Source organism: Poecilia mexicana, unplaced genomic scaffold (assembly GCF_051168715.1).
Source record: "Poecilia mexicana isolate PSO_F unplaced genomic scaffold, ASM5116871v1 scaffold_9, whole genome shotgun sequence".
NCBI lineage: Eukaryota > Metazoa > Chordata > Actinopteri > Cyprinodontiformes > Poeciliidae > Poecilia > Poecilia mexicana.
This window is the reverse complement of record NW_028263378.1, coordinates 16232969-16258375: the sequence shown is the minus strand read 5'-3', so window position 1 is coordinate 16258375 and position 25407 is coordinate 16232969. Positions and strand designations below refer to the sequence as shown.

General features: G+C 37.5%; 1 protein-coding gene across 2 annotated transcripts in view; it reads left to right on the top strand.

The window, feature by feature from the left end:
* Positions 1 to 25407, top strand: part of osbp2b (oxysterol binding protein 2b) — a 48683-nt gene that overhangs the window by 11190 nt on the left and 12086 nt on the right. Inside the window, exons 3-4 of one of the 2 annotated variants that reach the window (XM_088008865.1) lie at positions 7639 to 7767; positions 20499 to 20749. In XM_088008865.1, coding sequence (XP_087864991.1) covers positions 7639 to 7767; positions 20499 to 20749 — 380 coding nt within the window. The remainder of the gene's footprint in view (positions 1 to 7638; positions 7768 to 20498; positions 20750 to 25407) is intronic. The other variant, XM_015007908.2, reaches the window with a different exon arrangement.

Here is a 25407-nt window from a genome sequence, read left to right as displayed (position 1 = left end):
AGATTATCTTAATATGTAAAAAAAAAAAAAAATTTGAAAACCATGTACTTTTTGTCTTCTATGCCGCTTTGTGTTAGTCCTCTGCATAAAGTTCTTGGCATATGTGGAAAACTTTAAGAGGTGTGAATACTTTTGCAGTTGCGCTGCATAAGGTGTGAGTCAGTGAGGAAAGATTGTACACAGGTCTTTGTGCTTTTTCCTTACTTCCTTTTGTTTCACTGCTTACACAGAATACGTAGTGTTGGTGGAGAGCGTCTGTGCAGACAGCCACTGAAGTACTGCCTTAACACCAAAATTAATTACTAAACAAGTGTGTGTTCAGACTCTGTCGGACCATCTTTTTCTTTGTTTGTGGTGTTGGACATGGATCAGCACCAGAATGTCAGCATTCATTAACCCACCGTTGCTTCTCTGTTTTCGGAACAAAGAGCTCATATCGATTTCCTCAGGTGAGCAGAGTGTAAACTGCGGATAGATGTCAGGAGGGAGCTAAAGGTAGACATTGATATCCTTTACCAGGCTTGTTGTTCCATTGCCATCATGTGGTATTTTTTCATGTTTCAGCTGTGTTCTGCCTTATGATGTGCTGCAATTTTCAATCTCTTGCATCCCACAGTTGTGTTCAATATTTCTGATGCACTTACTTTATTTGTTAATTAGGCATTCATCTTATTTTGTTAGAAAAGATGCTGTCTGTAAGTTTGTCATTAGCTTCTGCATAATTAAGAATAGTTTGATCCATGTACTCACTCATTGTAACATGATCCAAACCATAAAGCTTTAGCTCAGCAGGGGGCAGTGTTTCCCCTCACTTTGACTTGACCTCCTCTGCGTGCCATGTTTTTGTGCCTGCATGTGAAGTGGGATCACAGTCCTTGAAATAACTTGTTCCACTAGTGACTTGAATTTGTAAGCCTGCCTGACACGATTAAACACATCTATAGCCTCAGTTGACATATTTTTATACTAACAGAGGAGGTTTTAGAAATGACTGGAGTAAAATGTCGAAATTGGTTGATTCTTCGAAGAAGGGTCTCCATCTTGGACTAATTTCAGAAATATACAGCAGAGCTGAGGCAAGGCATGATGTGAAATAACCTGAGCGTAGTGTGTCCAGCTTGATGGCTTCATTGTATGGTCAGCATGGCAGTCTGGGGACCTTTTTTTTTGCTTTTACCCTAGACTAACGCTGCTTACTTTATCAAGTTAAGTGCCGTTTGAATTATTTCCAGGTTATGACAGTGATTTATTCTTTTCCTTCAGTCCCCCCCTCCCACCCCTTAAATCTATTCTGTGATTCACCTTTTGCTGTTAAACATAATGAACTGTCCATGGTGCTGAAACTGTAGAAGTATCAGAGCACAATGTAAGAAGATAACTTATTAGCATCTCATGTTTAAGCACACTTCATTTATCATATCGCCACAGCCTCCTCACCCCTCCCTCTTTGTCCTGACTGTTTTTTTATTTTTTCAACCTTCCACATATCCACTTTTCCTCTCCCTTCCCACCGCCCTCTCACACTCGCTCTCTGGTTTTTCCCGCCTCCTCCTTTTCCCCCCCTTCTCTCTCAGTAAGCTGTTTGCTCCATTTTGCATTTGTCCGTGTTCATTTCTTTCTGAGTTTCTCTTATTATTTTTTTTTGTCAAACTCTCCTGTTTTGTAATATTAAATATTTATATTTTCATCAGAAGTCTCTGGGGGAAATCTCTCTCAAGTAAGTGCACAGTTTTTCTCTGTTTGTGTTAAGCTATGAAATGTGAGCAGCTTTGAGCATTTGTGTATACCTGAAACTGTAAAAAGCTGAATTGATGTTTCTGTTCGCTTGTCTAATTGTATTTTAAATGTTTTCAGTGGATTATGTGTGAAGATGGTAGATTCAGTGTAATTTAATTGGCAATTCTATAAAATTAACTTTTCAAAAAACACATCATATTAAATTTAGACCTACATTTTTTAATATTTCCACTTAACTAAAATTATGAGACTAATAGCTCAATGAAATATGTAGTATTTATTGTTTTTCCATCAATTGGGACTGTCCTCTTTTTTCAGTTTGATAACTTTATTTATTGCAGTTTTCACAACAACACTTTGATGAAAATTAGTAGGTTTCTTTTTGAAAAATTTTCCTAGATTTTTTATTTTTTTTTAGTTCAATATTTGCCTATGCTAAATAGACCTGCAGCTGCTTTACAATGCTTTTGGCTTGGGGAGCTTGCTGTGCTGTGCTGGGCTTCTTTTGGAGCCCCTGAGAGGATGTTATGAAATGACAGATGGTGTGCTTCTTATCAGCTTCTTCAATTAGTTGTACTGCTGCTGTGTACTCAATGGCTTGCCCTTGTTTTTGTTGGAACAAAAATTGTGTGCTGGCATTGCACAATTTGCTACCTCAGCTCCAGTTCTTAAGAACGGGTGAGACGGAGACAAAGAGCTCAGAGTGAGACTCAGTCTTGTAACATAACAAACATAAAGGAAGCCAAACAGAGATCGTTAATAGCTCTCCAAGAAGTCTTCCTGCCAAAAATCATGATGATGGTGACATTTTAACCACACTTTGCCTTTCTTTCTTTATCGATGTAATTTCCCGTGGATGTATGTGAAAACCGTGATTTGCTCATGCAGACAACTACTGTATATTTTGAAGTTTATTGTGACCACCGTCTGATTCTCGCATTGCATTGTTTTTGAAAGACTGTCATTATTCTAATCCAGCAGCTTTTTCAAAAGATTACAACTCCTATTAATAACACAAATCAACTTTGCATTAGTGCATTTAGCCTTCCTGTTATCTGCCAGGGAAAACTCCAGATAAATTCACTCCTTACCGGTTTGATAAAGCGTCAGTTTCACAGTGCCATTTTGAAAGCGGATCAAAGAGCATGGACAATGTCATGCTATTAGAACATCTGCTAACTTATGGTAAATTGCTCAGTATGAACTGCTGGCAAGGCAGCGAGCAATCTAGCATGTTGGTTTATTTATTTCAAGCAGGTTTTTAAAAACAAGAAAACAATCAATGTTGGTCTATATTCATGAACTGAATGCAGCTGTACAGAAAATGATTGCAGAGAGGGGAGATTTTGATGTTTTACTGTTTTTGTAGAACAGTAATGTAGCCGTACCAGGGTTCACTTCCATGTGAACAGACAATCACATTTTCTGACGCACAAGAGTTAATCTGATTGTTCACACCGTCCCAAATAAAGTGGATCAGAAGAGCTCTGGTATGAAAGAGTTATAAAGTGTGGCAAAATGGCGAAGAAGCGAATTGATCGTCATCTGACCCTCTTGCGTCTTGAAGCCAAAATGAATAGCTGGCTTACCTACATAGGAAAATATTTTTTTTAAATTAAATTTTAAATTTCAATTCCTTACTTTTACTAAAATAGCTGACTCTAAATCTCATTCCTACAGTAACAATTTCTCCACAGAGGAGGGTAAATGGCACAAACTCGTATCTCTTAGGTGTTGTGTATTCATTGATCAGAAAAGCCTTGTACTCGAGTGATGCTGACTATGCAGTCACTCAGTCAAATCGACATTTGAATGTCTCCACGCATCAGACAGTTCCTCGATTCATCTCTAGTTGTTTACGTTGTCTGTTTTAGTTTTGCTTAAAATACATGTTGTAATCGATTGAAACTAATTAAGCTCTATGTTCCTGATGAGCCTTTATTGCTCTCAAACTTAAAGCTACATCAATCTTTCTTCTCTTGTGTAGATATTTTTTCACTTTCATCCTCTTCTGTCTTTACTCTCGTCTTCCTGGGGTTTTCCATTTCCAAGCAGTGTCAGATAAATAACTGTTCCTTAACGTGCGTGTTGAAAGGGCTCTTCTGTAAATATCCCCTCCCCAAGGAACCTGCTGTCTGGAAAGAATAGCCATCTCTTCTCTAATATCCTGATATCACAAGACACAGCTTTCCCAACATTTCAGTCTGTTTCTTGGTGTATTCTTGTTTTGGGTATGTGCTCTTCTTTCTGTTATGCTACAAATATTTAATGAGAAACAATGATTACTTCTGCCACATGCATTACGGTAAACTTTATTTTTATTGTTTCAGTTTTGGTTTCTGACTTATTGCCATCTGCAATGGGAGTGAAGGTATTGTTTTATTGTGTTACAAAGTTAGCCAAAGGTTGTGTACGTGTAATAGATAAATTATTTATTCTTGCAACATTTAGAAGTTCTGGTGTAGATTATAACATTTGGTTCATCTTCTGGTTTAGAAATCGGGTTACAGTTGATCCAGGCTGTTGCTTTACTCTGCTTTGTTACCCTGATAAACCTTTGTCAAGCTGATTAAAATAGATATGGTGAATAACACCTATAGGGATATAGTAAAATAAGTAAAGAATAGTTTATGTGAATGATAAAAGCTATCAGTAAACATAAGGAGAGCTTTGTTCAGACTGTGTTGCAGTTGTGCGTGTTTTGTTGTGCTGTCCTTCACTGTTACAAGGTTTATTACTCCCTGCAGGTCAAGTGTTTACACTGTGAGCTCTACATGCTGCATAGAACCTGCACTCATTATTAAGCCACCATTGTGTCCCTGCTTGCACACACACAAACACATACACACACATTTTTTCTTTCCTCGTTCTCTTTGAAGCTTCTCTGCTTTATCAGCAGCATGGAAAAGTTTGGAAATGGAGAATGCTGATTTGGCAGATCATTAAAACAAAAATTAGTTAAACATTTTGTGAGTTAATCAGCAAGGACAAAGGAGCCTCAGATTTCTCTGTTTTTATTTTTCTCTGTTTTTAGTCTTCCCGGTGAACTTAAGTGCTTTTAAAGATCTTTGGGTCATTTTAAAGCTCTAAATATCAGTGTTGTTGCTTTTTGATTTTAGAAAATGTTTTGTTTAAAGGAGAGCTAGCTCACAACATTGTTATGGTTATGTCATAATTTGACCATTTTTGTGAATAAATAATCATCCAAGGCTGACAAAAGCAGGGAAATCTTAGTTCTTTATTTTCTTTTGGATACTTTAGATGCACTCTGCAAAAATGTTTGAGAATCTACAAATTTTCCACAAATAATACCGAAGAAAATGCAAAAGCAGCAGTTACACAGTAATTTTACTCATGAAGACAAAGACAGATTAATAGAAAATAGGAAAAACTAGATTTATTTTTTCTACCTGCTTCATTATGTAATTTAGAGGCAAAAAAAACAGATACTTACAGAACTCGTGCATATTCCACATTGTTTTTCACACTCATTGCTCATTATATGCTCATTGAGCTGGATGATTCATTTCCCCCGTGTATCAAAAGTCTGCTGTAGTTCACTCTGCTGTGTGGGTTCATTCATGTCAAATTCTACTGTAAGATTACTAAAACCTCTTGGCCTGTGCAGGATGCCACTGGATCGGTCTAAATGTTTGCAGTTATGTTTAATTCTTTTGGTAAAGCAGGTTATTATCACCACAGGATCTGTGGTGAACATGAGCGAGGGTGTACATAAAGGCAGGTATTTTATTTATTTTTTTAAAGATATTTTCAGCTTTTATATAAATTTGAGCTTGTGTTTCTTCAGAGGAGGTGAGACAGCAAAGTAACTGGGTCCCTTTATGTAGATTAGCTACATTTAAATGGCTACTGCAGCTGAAGGTAACATGGCCTAATGATTTAAATGTTGTCAAGTTTAAAATGTGACCCCTGAAATGTCATCTGGAAAGGTTTCTTTCTCCAGTTTCTGCTCTCAGACCATCTCGCTGCTTTAATGAGCTCTGTGCCTTCAGGCTGTCTGGCCTCTGTGTTTTTCGGTTCCCTCCTTAATGCGGTAATTGGTATAATAAGACTGTTGCATTCTTTAAATATAATGTCTTCTTCTTAGATGGCCAAACCATCTTTCTGGTGGTTTGGCCTTTATAAACCTCAACTTCATACGAAGCAAAATCCATTTTCGTATCATTAACCATATTTAATAAAGCCTCAACTCTTACGTGATTTAGTTTGCATGAAAAGCAAAAAAAAAAAAGAGCTGTCATAATGATTTCATCAAGAGCTAAATTATAATCAGAGTTCCTACAGGTCTTTGAAATCCTTGAAAGTCCTTGAATTTGAAAAAATAAGTTCCACCAATTCTGTGCCAGTTTTACTCGTTACGGTAACAAAGCCTTAGAATATGAACTGTGGGAATAGTTTAGATGCATCTATGAACCCAATCTTTCAATCCTGATAATGTAAGAAGTATGGCGTCTTAAACAGAAATATTTGAGTCTAAAACTACCTGAAGTTAAAGACACTGATGCCACTCTGAACATCTCAATACTGCATTATTTCATCTAATATTTCTCATAACATTACATCCTTCATGTATGTCACATGGACATATCTGGTGAGGCTTGTGGATCATGTATGTCACATGTGTCCCGCCTGAAGACACCAGTGTTGTGGTTAAGACCACCTAACCTGAGACCAAGACAAGACCAAGACCAGAGTGTATCGAGACCGAGACAAGACCAAGACTTTTAGGATCCGAGACCAAGTCAAGACCAAGACTGAGGGAAGTCGAGACCGAGTCAAGACCAAGACCAGTGGCCAGCGCTACATGACACAATAAAATGCAAAATATGATCAAAATTGCTTCTCAAATTGATCTGAAAGATCCATATTCCCATAAAAACAGCTAGATATTAAATACTTAATACATTTTACCAATATTAAATATTCCATGTCTGTGCTATGATCCGTGGTGGTCTCGCGCCATCCCTAAAAAGATAACACCTTGGGCGTTTGCCCATATTGCTCATGTCAGAAACCACCACTGTCTGCACCATTAAACAAGCAATTGAGGCAATGCCCTGACAGTAAATGACGCTCAACTATGAACACTGACCAAGGAGCAACAAGCAAGAAGTAACCAAGCACAAGACGCTCATCGTGACTGTTCTCACTCTCTCTCCCGCTACATGAAGCCAGGCAGTCTGACACCATGGCACACATTACAGCTGCCACTTTGAAAGAAATCAATCAAATGTGCATGCTCTGCATGCTCTTTCGTTCTTGTGTTTTAGTTATTTGTTAATTTAAAAAATATCAACGTATATAATTAAATAAAAATAATGATAGCTACTGCAGTGTACACAGAGTATTACAAGAACAAAGAACGGGTGTTCTGTCAGGTCAGATCGTCATACACTTAGCACAAACTGCAACTTGTGCATCATTCTAACAATGGAGATGTTACGAAGAGGAAGTTTGCACCAAGCTCTTTGGTCAGCTTTCTCTCAATAAGATGTCTATCAAAATGAGACTTGGTTACAAAAGCACAGCTTTACTTTTATCACAATCATTTTCACTGAAACTATCTCACATGCACACATGGATAAAATTGTTGGTTCCTCTCTGTTAATGACTTAAACGCCCACAATGGTCATTGAAATAACCGAAAGGTGACAAAGGTAAAAATAAATAAAAAATTACTGAAAATTATCTAGTAAAAAGCAGACTTTGCTTTTGAACTTCTTTCAACAAAATCATTAAAAAAAAAACTAATGAAACAGGCCTGGGCAAAAACGATGATATCTGTAACTTAATATTTTTTTGTTGCTCAATCTTTTGAGGTAATCATTGCAATTAAACAAATTTTGCAATTGTCAATAAGACTTCTGAACCTGTCCACAGGTGTTGTGACCCAGTCCTCGTGCACAAACTGCTCCAGTTGTGTCAGGTTTGAAGGGCGCCCTCTCCGGACGCCATGTTTCAGCTCCTGCCACAGACGTTCAGCAGGATTTAGATCAGGGCTCGTTTCAGGTCAGTTCAGAATAGTTCAATGTTTTGCTGTTAGACATTTTTGGGTGCTTTTCAGCTATGTGTTTTGGGTTGTTATCCTGTTGGAAAACCCATGACCTGCGACTAAGACCAAGCTTTCCGACACCAGGCAGCACATTTCTCTCCAGAACTCCTTAATCGTCTTGAGATTTCACCACACCCTGTACAGATGCAAGACTCCCTGTGGCAGATGCACCAAAGCAGCACAAGATCATAGCCAAGCCTCCTCCATATTTCACAGTAGGGACAATTGTATCTTCTTGGTAACTTCTCTGAACATAGAGCTGATGTGCCTTGCCAAAAATCTCTAGTTTTGACTCATCTTACCAAAGGCCTTTCTCCCAGAAGCTTTGTGGCTCATCGGTATGCACTGCGGCAAATTCCAGCCTTACGTATATTATCCAGTGGACCTGCGACCAAAGCCAGATAGTCATGTGCACCTTAAACCTCTAAATAATATTCAATTGTAGTCACAGGAACATCAAGCTGGTTGGAGACGGTCTTGTAGCCTTTACCTTTAATATGCATGTCTAAAATTTTCTTTCTAATCTCCTGGGACAACTTTCCACTTCACTTCCTGTAGTAAATCTTCAGTGTGATACATACCATATCTCCAAATCGCACAGTGACTATTTGTCATCCTCTAAATAGGCAGACTGATTGATTACAAGCTTGAACAAATTTTAGTTGCGTCATTAAAGGAATAAAAAAAATCATTAATAAAGATTGTGGCTTTGAATCCAAGAGAGAACGAAGGAAAAATGGGATCCCAATTCCTAAATCAAAGCCTACATATCATACATCTTAAACATATTTATTTATTTATTTATTTATTTATTTATTTATTTATTTATTTATTTATTTATTTATTTATTTATTTATTCTTTTTTATCAAACTGAAAACAACCCTGGGACCTGTTAAAGCAGGATGTTGCATTTTCTTGGTTTTCATGGAACAGTCTTCTTCATAGATCACACAAGATGACTATTTTCCATTTTTAAAGTTCAAAGATGTAAAACCCTTAAAGAAGATCTTTTGTGCTTCAGTGCCTTTTAGAAGAATCCCCTCTGCCTCCTCACCCTCACCCCCAGGCAGCTCTTTCTTGTTACTTGGTCTTGCTGTTGTCAGAAACTGCTACAGAATTTTTACAAACTTAGTTTTTTTTTTATGTGACAAACTCAGACTGTTGCATTTTCGTTGTGTGAAGAAAGTAGTGACATTTAAATTTTATAAAACTTGCTAAAGCAACAAAAAAGAGAAAGAAATAAAAATACTGCTCTCAAGATAAAATAACAATTTGTATGGTTGTTTGATTTGTGTTTATTAATCTGAATTAAATATATACCATCTAATTTCTTTAACAGAACTTGATCAGACTCTTGTAACATGCACCTATATTGAAACTAGCATGAAATTTCTGCATTTTAAAATTGGGCGTACCCATTTAGGAATGTGCAAAAGTTTTTAGATTTGATCACAATAGTTTGAGGAATTTGTTGAGATGACAAAAACAAATACAAAGTATTCAGGTGTTCATCAGCCCGTTTGACTGCAAAGCTAAAAAAAAGTAAGTGACACGTATCCGGGGATGTGCCAAGACTCACAAAGTACATTTAATTTTTTCACATCGAGACTTACTTAAAATACATATTTACATTGGACACGACAAGGAAACAGTGTAACAGTAGCTTACGGCTCAGATTAAAAAAAACCCTAAGAGATCCGTGGAAAGGCATATAATCTGTGGATATGCAAATACATCAACATATATCCCATGTAAACTAAATACAGTGTGGTTAATCATGTAGATAAGAGATCGGTCTTTAAAAATAATAATGGAAATCTCCATGAATGGGTTTTAAACTAATGAATAAAAGGGCTTGTTCACTCCCTGTAAACTAACTGATGAATCCTGCTTAGAATTGATGTGTATTTTCTGCAACCCTCAGCTAAATGAACAGCAGTTGACTGAGGTGACCTTGGTGTGGAGCACAGTGGGATTTGTAATTCAGCTCTGATTGTGAGGCAACAACCTTCATCCACTCTGAAATTGAAGGCAGTGTGGTCTGTATTGCAGCTGTTTGTATGTCTCGTTGAGCCATCAGTGGCTGATGATCAGCATTGAAAACACAATCAGACATAGCGACACTGCAGTAACACGTCGGTCAGTAGCACAAAGAGACATTTTATAGAGGTGTGTTTTGTTTGACCTTCCTCCATCCCTCTTCTGACTTCATCTTTTCCTCATTTACAGCTGCTCTACAAGCTCTCACTAGTTTAACCAACGTATTTGTTACTCCTCCCTTGTCATTTCCCTTTCTTAAGATTGTTGGGTAGTTCTGTCAAGATGCACAGAGGTGACGGAGAGAAAGAAAAGTGTTCCAGTTTTGGTCGTAGATGATTGCTAGCTGCCGAGTCCTATCTCCTCTCAGCTCCTCTCCCTCCCCTCCACCCTCCCTTCCCCATCAAGCTGCACTGCACTCAGAAAAGCATGTGAAGGGGAATTGTAAACGTGCCGAGCTTTGTGATTGAGCGTATGCAGATTGTGTGCGTCCGATTCTGGTGGGCAGAGAATGCAGTTTTGGACATAGGACTGAAGGGGTGCGTGCGACTGGCCCCACATCGTTGTACGTGATTGAGTGCGAGTTTATTTGTGTGCATTCTGTAACGCTGGGGAAAGGAAAGTCAGTGCCTCAGCCCTCCCCTCGCTATGATTACGTAGTGGCACAAGGGCAGCGTCGCATCTCGGGAGCGTGGAGTTGGATCAGGCCTGCAGAGAGTGGGATGAAGGGCCGGAGCTGCTGGGAGCCCAGGGCGATCCGCTCCCTCTGCAACTCGGGCTGTCTGAGTAAACTCAACCGGGGTCAGTATGGTGACAGCTCTAGGTTTGTAGCTAATGGTGCAGCTCTAGAGCTGTCACAATCATCTCCATGTGTCTGAAGACAGGTTTCTTCCTGGTATCTCTTTCTTTCTCTTATAGTAGTCTGTCACTCCTCCATCCAGCTCACTGTCAACCACGGATGCTGACATTTCTGCAGCATCCTCTAACAATGCAGTGCCTCACTCTGTGAAAAGAGCAGCCTGCCTGCTCTCTTTCGCTCTGCACTGCATGTACTTTCTCGTCTTTCCTCGCGCTTCTCTCACTCATGCTCATTTCTGCTCACTTCCTTCCTTTCGCTCCACCTTACATCTGCGTATGGATGAGCTGGAGTGTGACAGGCCAATGTGTTGTGTTTGCAGTGTTCATCTGTGTGCACTTTTTACCCAACGTAAACTTCATTACGCAATCAGAAACTGTAAGCAGGGGATAGCCTTATAATTCAGGGTCCTAGAACCTGTTCTCTATATCCTATTGTAGGATGTTTGATAATTATAAAGTGTTTTTCCCCCTCCATTCATTTACAAGAAATAATGCTTCAGAGAGATTTACTTAATGAAACAGGATTCTACGACAAATCAGTATTACTTACGTCACATGGTGGGTAAAGAACATTCTTCATTTGTGTTTGGTGCTGTTCTGTGCATTGCTACCTTTGAAAAACCTTTGAAATATGTCCAATCAACAATTTTTTCTCCATGACTGTTAACCATTACTTGCTTGGGGCAAAGTTAAACTGCTGTGATCTCAATCCTCTGACTCACTGTTTACTCACTTGGTTGTTCCTTATTTGGTGGAAACTGTTAGAAGTGTTAGAAGGTAAATTATATATTCAGAGTTTAGGTCAAATATTTGAGCTTTATGTTGGAGACGGTATTTATAACTCACGCAGTATTTGGGGAACCAAGTGTTTCAACAAACTGCAGTGTTTTCTTTCATTATGACTGCTGATCTGTCGATCTGTAGGTGCTGTACACGGCACAACTATTAACCCACCAAAACTCACATAGCATTATTCAGAGAAAAACCTCCCACTCAGTGCTGTAAGAAGATAAATAATCAGAGGACCAGTCTGGTGGCACACAGTAGCTTTGGAGGAGCTACAAAGATTCACAGCCCACAATTTATTGCTGAAACATCTGTTATATGTGCACTGTGCAGTTCCAACCTTTAAGAGCAGCTGAAACAAAGCCAGTGTTGAAAGAAAGCTTGACTTGCTACATAGCTGCAGTTTATCAGCAGCTATGTAGCAAGTCAGAATTGATGGTAAATGGAGGCTGCAAAAGACTTGGGATTGGGTCAAATCATTTTTAGGACGACACTGACCCTACACACGCACAATAGAATGGGTTATATCAAAACAGGCTCATGTTTGGGCATGTTTTTGCCCAGAAAATTGGGCCATTTTAAAATAGCCCAATTTTCTTTGAGGAAACTGGGCAAAAAAGTTAGTATAGAGATTCTGCAAAAGGCAAGTAGCTGCACCTGAATCAAAAAACAGTTCTACAAGCTTCTGATTCAGGAAGGCTGAATTAAAATGCAGATTCCCTTTTTAAGACTTTTATTTGTAAAACAGTTTACAAAACCGCATATCCTTTTATTTCTGTTTCCCAGATATAGACTTCTTTCTGTCGGTCTGTTTTGAATTATTCTGGCAAAATACAAATCTGTGGTTGTAATCTGAAGAAATGTAAAAAGATTCAAGTGGCATGCCACTATTTTCTTAAAAAAAAAAAAAAAACAGTCTGCATATTAATGTCATGGGTTACAAAACAGAAAACTCTGAAAGCACATGGTTTCTAAATGTCACATAAAGTTGTTCCCTAACACTGTTGTTAAGGAAGTGTTTTTATGGGAAAATATGATGTTAGACAGAAAGAAACCTCAATTACATTAACACTTCAGTTTTGAAGTGTTAACACTTCAGTGTTAAAATCAGTGACACAAATCAAAATGCCTGGCTTTTTTCCTTGAGTCACGTTTCATAAACTTCATTATTTACCTTCATATTTTAAAGTAAAAGTCTGTTTTTGAAACTAGTCTGTGAGCTATGAAAAGTCCTTGCTATCTATAAATTTCACTTCCCCGATTTCTTGGTCAGCTAATGCTGCTGTGACGAACGGCAGTAACCTTAAATATTGAAAACCTTTCAGTGTTTGATTATCAAACTGTAGCTCAACTAAACATCCTAAAACATCTTCAGTTCTTTTTCTTACCAACACCACACCTTATGGTTTACATTAATAATTTGTAATGTTTGAAATGCTCAGAAATCAGACCTAGCTAAAGGCATTTAGAACTCTGCCTATAAAAAGTGCCTTTATTTGACAATATTGTGAGCTGAAATAATATTTTAACCTTCTAATGTTGATGTGATGTGTAAATAATTTAATTGCATGATTTTTTAAAAATAAGCTAGGTCATTTCCATTTGTATTATTGTCTCTCTTTTCTCTCTTTCCACCAAAGATCGGAAGACAAAAGTCTTCAGTCTGGAGCATTGGTCTCAACTTGTTTACAGAGACTTCATAATTTGTTTTATTTGTTGTTTCTGTTGTTTTTTTTTTATTTATGTTGGATATCTGAAGTGTCTTCCACTTGCAGTGTTAAATGTTCATTAGAATTTAAAGTTTATTGATCTTTGAAAATGTGTTCTTGCATTTTTATGACATTATTTCTTGGAGTAAAAAAAAGGGGGTAACATGATATAAAAGGTGACAATCCATCACAATTGATTTTGGATTTTCACAAGCAATGTTCTGAACCTTGAGTTTATTGTCATTTTGTGATTCAGATGCTGAAGAAAAATGTTTAGTTTTGCTTGTCCCTATTTCCAGAGTAAATGGCATTTTTACTGCTGTAGCTCTGGTATTACTTTCAACACATGTGGAGGAGCTCACTTCGTATTGTTAGGGTTTGGAGCAATTGATGACCTAAACCTTCAATACAGGCACTGCAGTAAACCAAACCTATGTGCTCTCAAGGTTCGACCCAGCTGAAAGTTTTTGAAATAAATTCAGCATAGCGGAGTATAAAAGACCCATGAGTCAGAGTGTTCTCTCTTTTTGTCTATCACAGCACATGCTGCTGAATTAAAACTCACTGCTTAGTGGCTGCAGTGGGGCGTTAATCTTCACTTTTGTTTGGTTCTTTCTGTCTGCGTTGGGTTAGAAGCACTGCCAGAGCTGCTTGGCTAAAACTTTGGGGACAGTGATAAGTTGCAATGTGCTGTTTCTCATTTGCTAGTGGAGGGTTGAGAGCCAAATTACTGGGTTAAACCTGATGTCTCCTCGGTTTGTGATGCATCTCTGGGGAGTTATGGAGTCAGTTAGCAATTACAGGCACAGGATTAAACTTCCATCCCCTGGGAAGCATCCCTGTTCATCCTCTGCTGCTTCCAACGTTCTTCTCATTTTTACCCTTATACATACTCTATTATCCTTCCTCTCTTTGCTGTCTGTGCTGTTAATGGTCTTTGGTAGGAATCCTTGGGAAATGACTGTCTTTGCATGAATTGAAATCTATTTGTGGGCTAAAACCTGATGAACAACTTGAATGTGTTTGTGTGGTGATTTGAAGTTTTCCATTCTGTCAGAGTCTGAATGCAGATTTGTTGCATGTATTGTTGGTTATAAAGTCTGTAGCAGCTGTGACTCAGGAGTGATCGTCAAGTGTTTGTAGAGTTTATAGTTTAATCTGGCTACATCAGCCCGTGTGAGCCAGACTTCCTGAAAAGATCTTATTATTTAAAAAAAAAGAATTACCTTTATTTTACCAGTATAAAAACCCTTTGAGATAAAAAAAAAAAACTTTTAAGGAAGTGCTGCTAAAACAGTTTAAAAAAATGTCAAGCTATAAAAATCAGTATGTCATTGACTGCCTCAAGAACTTTTGGTTTGGATGTAAAAACAGTAAAAACAATAAATAAATAGATTCATAATAAATGTCATTATTCACTACAGGACTGTTTTTGTAGATGCAAAAAGTAGCAGTTTAGAATTACAGGTACTTTTTTTGTATTTTATTAGTTGCTACGTAAACTTTGTTTACCACAAGGAATTGTTTTAAAGGGTCCAATTTACTGTCTGGAGGTAGTCAGTCTACCTAATGGGATAAACAGTAGATCTAAGAAAACTTACTGAATGTTGGAACATTGGAAGCTGAACAAATTGGTGCCAGCACTTAAGAGCAGTTAATTTAAAAACACTTTTTGAACCTTCATTTCTCATTTTGCCTCTGATAGTGGGAGACTTTGCCCACCGCTTTGTTCAGTCTGTGGAATGTGCAAAATTTGTTCTCCAAAGAGATCCAAGATACTCATGTATCCATGTCAGATATGCTCACATCTTCCAGAGAACATTTGAGCTGTTTTTCTTTTGCAAAATTTGAGTTGTAACTACAGTACAGTTGTCTCTCCTTAAATTAGGGGTAGTAGTGAGTTTATGTACAGTTTTAAAGCCAATGGGGCAGCACATCTCTCCCATGTGCCTTTATATGTGCTCTTTGTCCTCATCTTTCTGCCAACACCGTGATGTGCTGTCAGCTGGAAGCCTGACTCCACTGATCTGACAGCCTGTCCTCTGTGACTAGCAAAGAGACAAAATCTGACAGCGAGATACCAGACTTCTCTTCACCTAATTACATGCTCCTGTTACCTCTTCTGCTGCTTTTTTCCTTATTATCCACCTATATCCAGAATTGTATTTTTACTAAAAGTACAGGAGGGCAATAAGGGAGGATTAAAGCGTCAAATACATGTTCAGTTGCAGAATTATTGGTTGCTTTTATGTAATGTTTGCTGCAGGAAGCAGAACAGCACATAGGTACTTCCATTAATAGTGTTTAGACTTTATTCAGGTTTATATCTACGTTATGGAACTGTTTTTACAATAATCAAAATGAGCTAAAATTATTGACAAATGTTTCATTGCAACAGGCTTAACAATTAAATCTAAACTAAATGACCCTAATTTATCCCTCTAGTCATATGGAAACTTGTTTCTATTCTTGTCAACTCAGATATTTTAACCACTTGTCAGTCATGTGTAGCTCACATTATGATTTAAAAAATATGACATACAATCCAGTTTGCAGAACCATCCTATTAATTCACTTTTGGCTCAGGAGGAACAGCAATGGTGTCATGATGCTTCAGTGGCAATTTCACATCCATGTTTTATTTTAGAAAAACGTTTACAACCCTTTAAGAAGTCCGCAAATCACTTAGCGGTTTGGCTTTGTCGCACATCCCTGACTTTTCACCGTCTTTGACTTGAAATGATCTCTCAGGTCTGGATGAAGATCGTTTAGTTGTTCCCTGAATGACATATGAAGGTCTAGGAAAGATCCTCTCAGTTATTGTACTTCTGCTCTCTAGGACAAGCTGCTTGTATTTAAAAACATGGTTAATAGCCATGTCTGGGGCTGCCTTTATAGTGTTACTTTATTCTGATATATGTTCCACGCTGTTAGGCATGTTCGAGTTGAAAAGGGTTTGCTCGTTATCATTTGACTTTTTAGTTGTTGTATCAAGCATTCACTGCTCATGGACATGTGTTTGAGCAGGGGTTCATAAACATATATAATTTTTTTTTATTTGATTAATTGTTACAATAATCAATTGTTAGTTGCAGCCCTACTGTCTTACATGTTACTTAATTTTATGTCATAAACGTCCAGGTTACCTTCAGCCGATGAATCAGAAACGGGCTTGGTTATGTGTTTCTATTGAGCGTTCTCGGAGGTGTTGGGCTGCTTGGGCAGGGGGAGGTAATGTAACCTTGAGACATGACTAGTGTGGTAATGGGCTTCTGTCCTTGCCTCTCGACATCAACGTTGGTGTGAGATCCCATCCATCTGCTGGTGTGAAGAAAGCGCTCGGAAATGAGAAAGAGTGGCTTTACTATAAATAAAATGACACCATAAACAGGCTATTGAGTTATTGAAAGTTTATATAAAAGCTAATATTAAATTTTTGTACCAAGTGATATATTGCTGATGTTTACTGATTTTAAATGGCCTTCCTCTTCACTATATATGCTTGTCTGATGGCGCTTGCCATTTTGTCGATGCTACATAGAGCCGACTAAGTGAACTGAGAGGACGTTGCAGAAAGGATATTTCTGACATAATTCTAAAAAGCTTTATGTAGTGATACCTTTTTCAAAGGAGCAGCTAGTCAATACTTTCAACCGCAGCTTATGTCTGTGGAAACAGGAGTCATCTTGGAGGTGAAGGTTTGTAAGACCAGATACACTTTTTGTACTCAACATTTTGCTTTTGAAAGGAAGTACTCATCATTTTTATGGAGTGGAGCCAAAAGAAAATAAATTTAAAGTAATGTAAATCCAAAACACTTAATTTGGTATCTTCTTAGTTCGTTAGCTTTTACATGCATAATGACTGCCTGGTGTATCATACAGCTGATCAGTTTCATGTGTAGCATGCCAAAAAACAACTGCAGTCAGTGAGAACAATTACAAGGGCAACAGGTCTTTGGGGATATGAGAGGAAATCTGTGTGACACAGAGGTTAGTGAATATTTTAATTTAGCCACAGGATTCCCACATTTTTTCTGGATTCTCCTGTGCTTGCCATGTTCCTAGCAGAACTAAAGTGATCTATACTTAATATATACTGTAATTTCACTCTCTGAAATTACAGAGAGTGAAATCAGGTTTCAGGGCTCTGAAACCTGACTGTGATGCAGAGCATACAGCACTGTGTAGCTCTGTTAGTGACAACTTTGCTGTTCAGTAAAACATTTGGCACTGAACATTTGTCTACCGCAAATGTTTTGTTGCTGATCTGGCTGTTTTTGGCGAGGTTCACTGGTTATAAGATCTATAAGAAAACATATCCTCTGATTTTGAAAGATTTCCCTTTGAGCGTCACATGGAAACCTTTCCATACAGTCGCTGTCCACACAGATCTGGCCTACTCAGCTCTTTCCTGACCAAAGCAACATTCAAATCGCTGCTGGTAACGCTCCACTCAATTGATCAGTCAGCTGCTTCAGTATACGGCTTTGGTCAGTGTTTGACAGATCAAACATCATCACAGGTTGTTTTTTTTTATGTCTATGCTCCTTAGAATGAAAACTGTGATCAGTCGAAATCTAAATCACCAGGCCAGACTTAAAAATAAATAAATGAATAATGATAATAATAAAATCTGCATCACCCAAGATCTCATGACTGTAGATGAGGCGCAGAGTGTAGGTAGTCCAGTAAATCGAATCACTTTTTGACTCGGCCCTTTTTTCACCAGACCGGAGCAACATTGGTGCTGAATCAGCAAAATGTATTTTATCAAATGTTATATCTCTCATTTTGACAAATTCATTTGTACAATCAAATATTGTTAGAAGGGAGATAATTATTTTCTTTTGAAAGGAAATGCTTAACCAACTTGCTAACTGGCCAACAAACTTATAGCTGTTCTAGTACAGTCATGCTTTGCTAATTAAAGGCTGATTTTATTATCCTCCCCAATTCTCAGAACACACTCAGATCATTTCCTATTGGCTGCTGCCTTGGAATCGGACCACGACCCCTTCAGACAACGGCTGGATACACTCAGCCCGTCTTTTTTCTGTACCTTTACTTTCACATCAGTGACTGTGTTGCTGTTCTGTGCAACTTGATTCCTCCTCATCTCTTGGCCTGTGATAGGTGGATTCCTGGTGTCATTTTCAATTCCAGGTTTGCTTTTGTTTTTGTTGGCGAGCTGCTGTGCCAATCCTCAGCTGGATTGTTTTGATGTGTGTATTTTTTCTCATAGTGTGGTCGTTGTGTGTCTCTCTGGAGAACTGTTTGACAACTTACAGCACCTCGGGGGTTAGAGTTTAGTGTGTGTTTGTGTTGCTTGTTACTCAATGAACTCTGGTTACCTTTGGCTGAAAATGGATGCCCAGGAATGCAAACATGGTGAGAGATTCTTCTATTCCCTTCTCTCAGTATTTTTCTCTCTGTGCAGCTGGGGTTCGAAGGCGAAGTTTTCCTCAAAACTAAACAGATAAACCTAGTTATCAGATCAAAAATAAAAACCAGCAGGTTATAGCCAGCACTATTAGGATTTTTCCAAGCATTATTAACTCCTGGTTAGAATCCCATAGCATTTTATTGGGTAGTTGTTCAAAACTGTTTAATTGATCCACAAAGCAAAATAAGCATATGTTCTAACAGTATTTTTATTTTTTATTTTAACTAGTTATGCTGTCACTATTTCAGCTGCTCCTCCTCAAACATGACTAGTGGCATGCAGTCAAACCCATGCAATGTTGCAAACCTTTTCACCTATTGTCATATGAAGACCATTGATTCAAATTCATTTAATTCTGTTGGAGTTTCTGGCTTTGGAGTTGTTGTTGTTGTTCTGCTGGTAGGTGAACCTCTGCTCCTGTTTCTAGTCTCTCAACCTGTTCTCAGTCCTGGAACAGGTTTTATTCCAGGACTGTCTGATTTTCCTGTTATCTGTCTTTTCATTAGGTGCGACCTCTTCCCTGCTGAAGACAAGCATTTCCACATTGTGATGTTGCCACCAACATGTTTTTGCTATTGGGATTACAGTTGTCTCTATACATCTGCAGGACTCTGCTTGTGCATGGTCCAACATATTTTAATGTTCACATTTCTGTTTAGTTGTAGATGCTGAAAATTTTATGAACTCATAAGATTTATGAGTGAATGTACACATGTGTCTTTTGGTGTTGGTTGCTTTTTTTTGTTTTTGGACACTCAAACAAGCTGCTGCTCAAATTTGAATCCAGTGAAGTAATGTAAACCTTCAGCTACCATATTTACTTTTTTTTTTTTTTTTTTTTTTGCATGTTTGTTGTGGCATTTGAAGCATAGAAGAAGCTGGATGCTTATGTTTACCAGGGCAGTTTCATTCTACAAAAAGGAGATCTGAAGACGATATCTCTATTATGAGTTCTTTAAAAAGCTGCCAACATTTCCAAAGTCAGTGAAGATACTTCATTTCAGGAAAACCATTTAGATGCTATTGAGAAAAGTCACAATGATGATATTGATTATGGTTTGCAAACAGTTTTCTTACTTTCTTAACCATTCCACAATGCCGCCTTCTCTCTCTGTGAGCTTCTTTAGTATCTTGACCACCAAAAATATGCATCAGATGTGATGTACTGTCAGTCCTCTGAATTTGCCAAATATATTGTCAATATGTAGATTTTTGGTATGATATTAGTATCCTACCTATTTTGCACTTAAGCAATTCTTTGCAACCTCAATAAAAGCAGTTTCATGCATTAGATTTTAATTTCAGTGAGTTTCTTCCCCGTTTCGAAAGGTTTGTTAGTGACTTCATCAACAAAGTTGTTCATAGATCTGGATCTTATTTCTCCTATGTTCTCTGGTTATCTGTATTGTTTTTCTTGCAAAGTGTTTTATATGGATGTAAAACGGGGCTTAAACTGGAACAGTGTAGTTCAGCCTTGGGTGTTTTCCTCCACAATTCTTGAATGCCTTGTCCCCATCTTTTTTTCGATGTTTTTTTTAGTAGAAAAGAAAAATGTGTGATGGCATCTTTATCATTTGACATCACAACTGTTTCTATTTCTATATGCCTCCAATAAGCTTTCTGCCAGATCTCAAATGGTGAGCTTTATTTAGTGCTGAAAACTGGACATTAATTTATGTATCTACAAGTCAAGTTCATGCATCTCTAATGGGATGTGTCACTTCTTAATGAGGTTTTGTGCATGTTTATCAATGCTGTGTGGGTACTCCATAGAAAAACGCTCCTGGGTAAAAATCTTAATACATAATTTATCTTTGTTGAGCAATTTTTTTATGTGACTTCTCCCTTCCAGATGACTCAGGAGATGAGGAGCCTACAACGCAGTCGGACCGCAGCGAGATCCAGGGTACCTTGAAGATACTTGTCAGCAAGCTTGATGACCTCAGCACTTGTAACGACCTAATCGCCAAGCATGGAGCCGCCCTGCAGCGTTCCCTCAGTGAACTGGAAGGACTGAAAGTCCCATTGGAGGGAGGGGAAAAGATCAAGGCAGTTAACGAGAGAGCCACCCTTTTCCGCATCACTTCCAATGCTATGATCAATGTAAGTACTCCAGACTTTGCAGCTAAAAGATGCACCAGCAGTATGCCTTCAGTGGTCTGTGTCCTGCATGCTGCAGAGGGATCAATGTGACAGGAATACCAGTCATCCATGATATCCTGGGTAGTAAGTGATGAGAGATTAGATGGTCCCACAGCCACCCTGCTGCGGCCTGCATGTTTAGACAGGCACATTTACACCCCAGCAGATCAGATTTAAGCTGCTAAAACACAACCACATCTATTGCCCCTTTTATTTAACTGGTTTTATGCAACCACAGTCTGTTTGTCTAAGTTATGCATTTGTAAATTGTTTTTTTTTTTCAAGACACAAACGTACTTCACTGGTTTCTTCCATGTTTTACAACCTGTAATGTTACCATAGTTTTGTCAGTGGTGGATGAGCAAGGGGTTGACGTCCCAAAGGAGCAACACTAAATATGATATGCAGTATGGGTGACAAAAATAGCTCTGGCCCCCCAACATTTCTCAAACTCCCGACACCAGCTTGTAGAGAAATCTCAGAACCTGCTTGACTAAACGGACTGTAGCGAGCAAAGAGTAATACAAGGTTTGTTCTTTTTTTTTTTTTTCTTTTCTGCTTTTTTATGTGGGTTTGGTCTCTGGATCTTAGTAATAACTGTCTACCTATCTTTCAACTTTTTATATGTATTACAAACTGAGCTGCTGTGAATGTATTTTAAATAATAGTGTCTACCTGTGAGCACAAATAATTTGAAGGGAGGTACATTTTGGACTCCTAAGATACAGTGTCTTGCAAATATTCATACTCCTTGAATGTCTTCTGATGTTGTCATGTTATAAATACAAACTTCAAGTTTGTAAAATTAAATTTCACATAGCTATGAAATGATTTTTGCATATTTTTTTGCATAAATAATAGTATGAAAACAGTGGTTCAATGTTTAATTCAGTTTAGTCTTCATTCAACAATAGAGAAAAGCAATGCAACCTTTATGGTGGTACCTATAATTAAGATCCATAAGACTTTGGTCAAATGAGACTAAAACTGAACTTTATGGTCTTGCAAAACGATGTGTGGGATAGAAAATAAAACACAGTGTACATCACAGAGGTCACCATCACCAAGGTGGAACATAGTGGTGGCAGCATCATGGTGTGGGGTGCTTTTCTTTATAAGGGACCTAAAAGCTGATCAGAGTTAATGTGATGAATTATTCAGCTAAATAGAGGGAAAAAAACAACAAACAAATAAACCTGAACATACAGCCAGAGCTGCAATAGACTGGTTTAGATTGATCAATATTTATGTGTCAGAATGGACTAGTTAAAGTCCAGATCTCCTTCTAATTAAGAAACTGAGGCAAGTCTTGAAAATTGACATTCACACATGGTCGCCATTTAAAGTGACCAGGATTGAGTTAATTTACCAAGAACAATGGGCAAAAACATGATTGTCCAAGTATACAAAACTCAGAGGAAGCCGACAGACTTTCAAGGTTTTTAATAGTTAAACAAGGAAAGTTGTGTAATTTTCCTTTCACTTCATATTAATGAACTCTGTGTTTGTCTGTCAGATAAAATCAGCAGAACACACAGTATAGTCTGTGGTTGTAACGTGACACTTTCACAAAACACAAACTTGAAAAAGTTAAAGAGGAACGTATTAGTTTTGCAAACACTTTAGAAATGTTTTCATTTTATTCTCTGCAGAATAACAGTTAGCAGTTTTACTTCTTAGCATAAAACAGTTTTCTTACGGAAAACACTCTCACCCACACCTACTGACCTCAGGGGTGCAATGTGTTGGATCGATTGACCAATCGATTCATGTGTTAAACACAGAAAGGTTTTTATGGAGCGGCTGCTTTGCTCCCAAGGACATCCTGATTAGAGAAGCAGAAAATAGCTTTCAGAGTCGACTTGATTCAGTGGCGTCTTTTGTTCAGGAGTGCTGCTTCCAAGTAATGTAGATATAAATTATGATTAGGTGATAGTCAAGCCATATTAAATTGGAGGTTCATAGCATTAAATTATGTGCTTCCATTTCAGTGATGCTATCCTGACTTTTAGTGTCGCCCTTTTGTTTTTGTTTTTTTAGAAATATAAAAATGGAATCATTCAAATTGGATTAAATTACTAAATTTAGATTAGATAATCTGTTGGAAGATACTGTTAAATTTTCATTACATAATTTTGTATCCAAAGTAAAATGATAGAGAGTTTTCAAGGTTGATTGATTTTAATATATCATACAATCATCATTGCTGCAAGTACTTTACTGTTCTTCTGCTCTGGGCAGAATTTTCATTATGCGTGTATATATTTAGTTTTTAAACTACCTGGGGCATTTTGGCTCCATCTTCACTCTGAGGTTGTAGAGTAAAATTTCTAATGTCATGAGATTTTAACCAAACTTATTAAATTAATCCTACACTAATTTTAAAGCCTGGATGTTTATGAAATAAGTCGCTTTTGTTGTCTCATAAGAAAACGGAGTAAATCATAAATTGTTTTGGATTGTTCAGCTTAACTTTTTGTTTCGTTTTATAAACTAACGATATTCCATCTTTTACTTCAGCCTGAGGAGGTTTGAATTTAGGTCAGTCAACCTTGACCTAACTTCTCATATGTGCCGTTTGTGGCTCTAGTGACGGATCGTCCTCTTGGTGCATGTATGGATTTCAGAGCATGCCTCTTTGGGGTTATCATCGTTTAATCACGTAAAAGGTTAACTCAGTTTATTTTGTGTCTGCTCAGTGTAATGTTACAGTTTCAGTTCAAAGCAAATTTAATCTTTAGACAAACTGAATGAGTTATGCAAATTTCAGAGAACAGGTTCAGTTTAGCCTTTGTGAAATGACTTGGTTACATAAACTGGGCAGTTTAATCTAAGACTGATTATTGTTATTATTGATAATGATGTTAAATCTTTCCTGCATCTCCCTTCGCTGTGTTAGACTGATGTTACTGATTCTCTATTCATCAACACACCACAAGTCACATGTAGTCTGTGATCGTACTGAGGAGTCAGCATTTAAAAAGTGGAACTTTCAAACATCTTAGAGTTTGCTTTGAGTTTCATATCATGCTTCTGCCAGAGGAAGTTGATTCATACGTCACACATAGGCCTAACATTTAAGCTCAGCAATGATCTCTTGGCATTAAAGCAAGATTGCTGAAGGTAAGAGGCTTATTATCGTTTCCACGAGGAAACCTCATATTCTGTCTTGTCTGTCTCGTTTCTGAAATATTTGGAGATTTTTATTTAGTCTGTTCAGAAAGTATATTTCTTTTTGTTTTAAGAATTTAAGCAACACGATCATTGTCTTGTCATTTTAAAAGCTTAGTTAAAATCTGATTTTTTTTGTCATACCTGATCTGATTTTTTTTTAATGCATCTTGTTTTTTCCTCCTTTCTATTCTTAAAAAATACAAATGACAGAAAATATTTTCAGAAAAGTGCTTTTATTTTTTAAGTAAAAACTAACAGAATGTGTTGGATGAGAGTTTGTTGGCATAAATGTCAGTGACAAACCATATTTGTCCTTTATGATGCTGGAAATTAACATAATAGTTTAAATTAAAAATATATATATATTTTTTTTTTCAGTATAGTCTTAAATGTCATAACGCTTTATTACATCAATACATTTGTTAACTCAAACAACATCCCTTCAGTGTACTGTAAAACTTTTGATTGTATGAATTTGCTGATTTTTGTACTTTTTTCAATCTTGGTGTGCATTAAAATATCTATATTTTGAGAAATATTGAGCAAGACAAATGAATTGTATTTATTTTTTAAATTGTGATTCATTTTTCTTCATTCTTAATTTTACAACGGTGTATTAGAACAATATTTTCTGTCTTTTTTTCTAAACTCTAACACTTACCTTTACGCATTCTACTATTAAATAACTTCTAACTGCAACTAACAGATGAGTGATAAAGTTTTTCAAAACATTGTAGGCTCGTGTTTATATTATGTCATTTCTTAGTCTTCAATGTGGTGCCTTTTCTCCACATTTATAAAAGTGATTAGGCTCAAACATCAGCAGTTCTGCACATTCTGCAGAAATAGTAACACATTTGTGGCATTGACCAAAAAACCAAATGCAATCATGTGATTAGATATTCAGCTTGGCAAAAAAGAAAAACCCTGTTTCACGAGTCTGGACAAAAAGGCAGAGGTAAAATGCAACGCAGCACTTTTAGATCATTATTCTTTAGCTCTGTCCTTCTACTAAACCCTCTGTGACCGTCACAAGGCATGTCTCAGAGTATGAAGTTGACTGAGATATGTCATTCAGGTTCAATGACCTTTAGGCCTAATATGAGGAAGGCTGAGAAAATCCTGATGCAGAGCCAACAATTGCTGACATGTAATAAATATCTGATCTGAAGTAACCTCCTTCCAGCAATAAAATCAGAGCAGCAACGACGCCCCCTTTTGGCTCGGCCGGCCAATAGAAAGGCCTCTGCTGTGCCCTCGGTGGTTTTAACTGCAGCTCATCAGCACACGCTGTTTGCTCAGAGGTGCATTCGACACAGCAAGGCGAGTCTGTAACTGCCTTCCACACATCTAGTTAACTTATTAACAACTAGTGCTGTTAAAGAACTTTGATTACAGTGATTGTCTGTAGGGTTGTTTTGCTCTTAGTTCTTACTTTGGCTAAA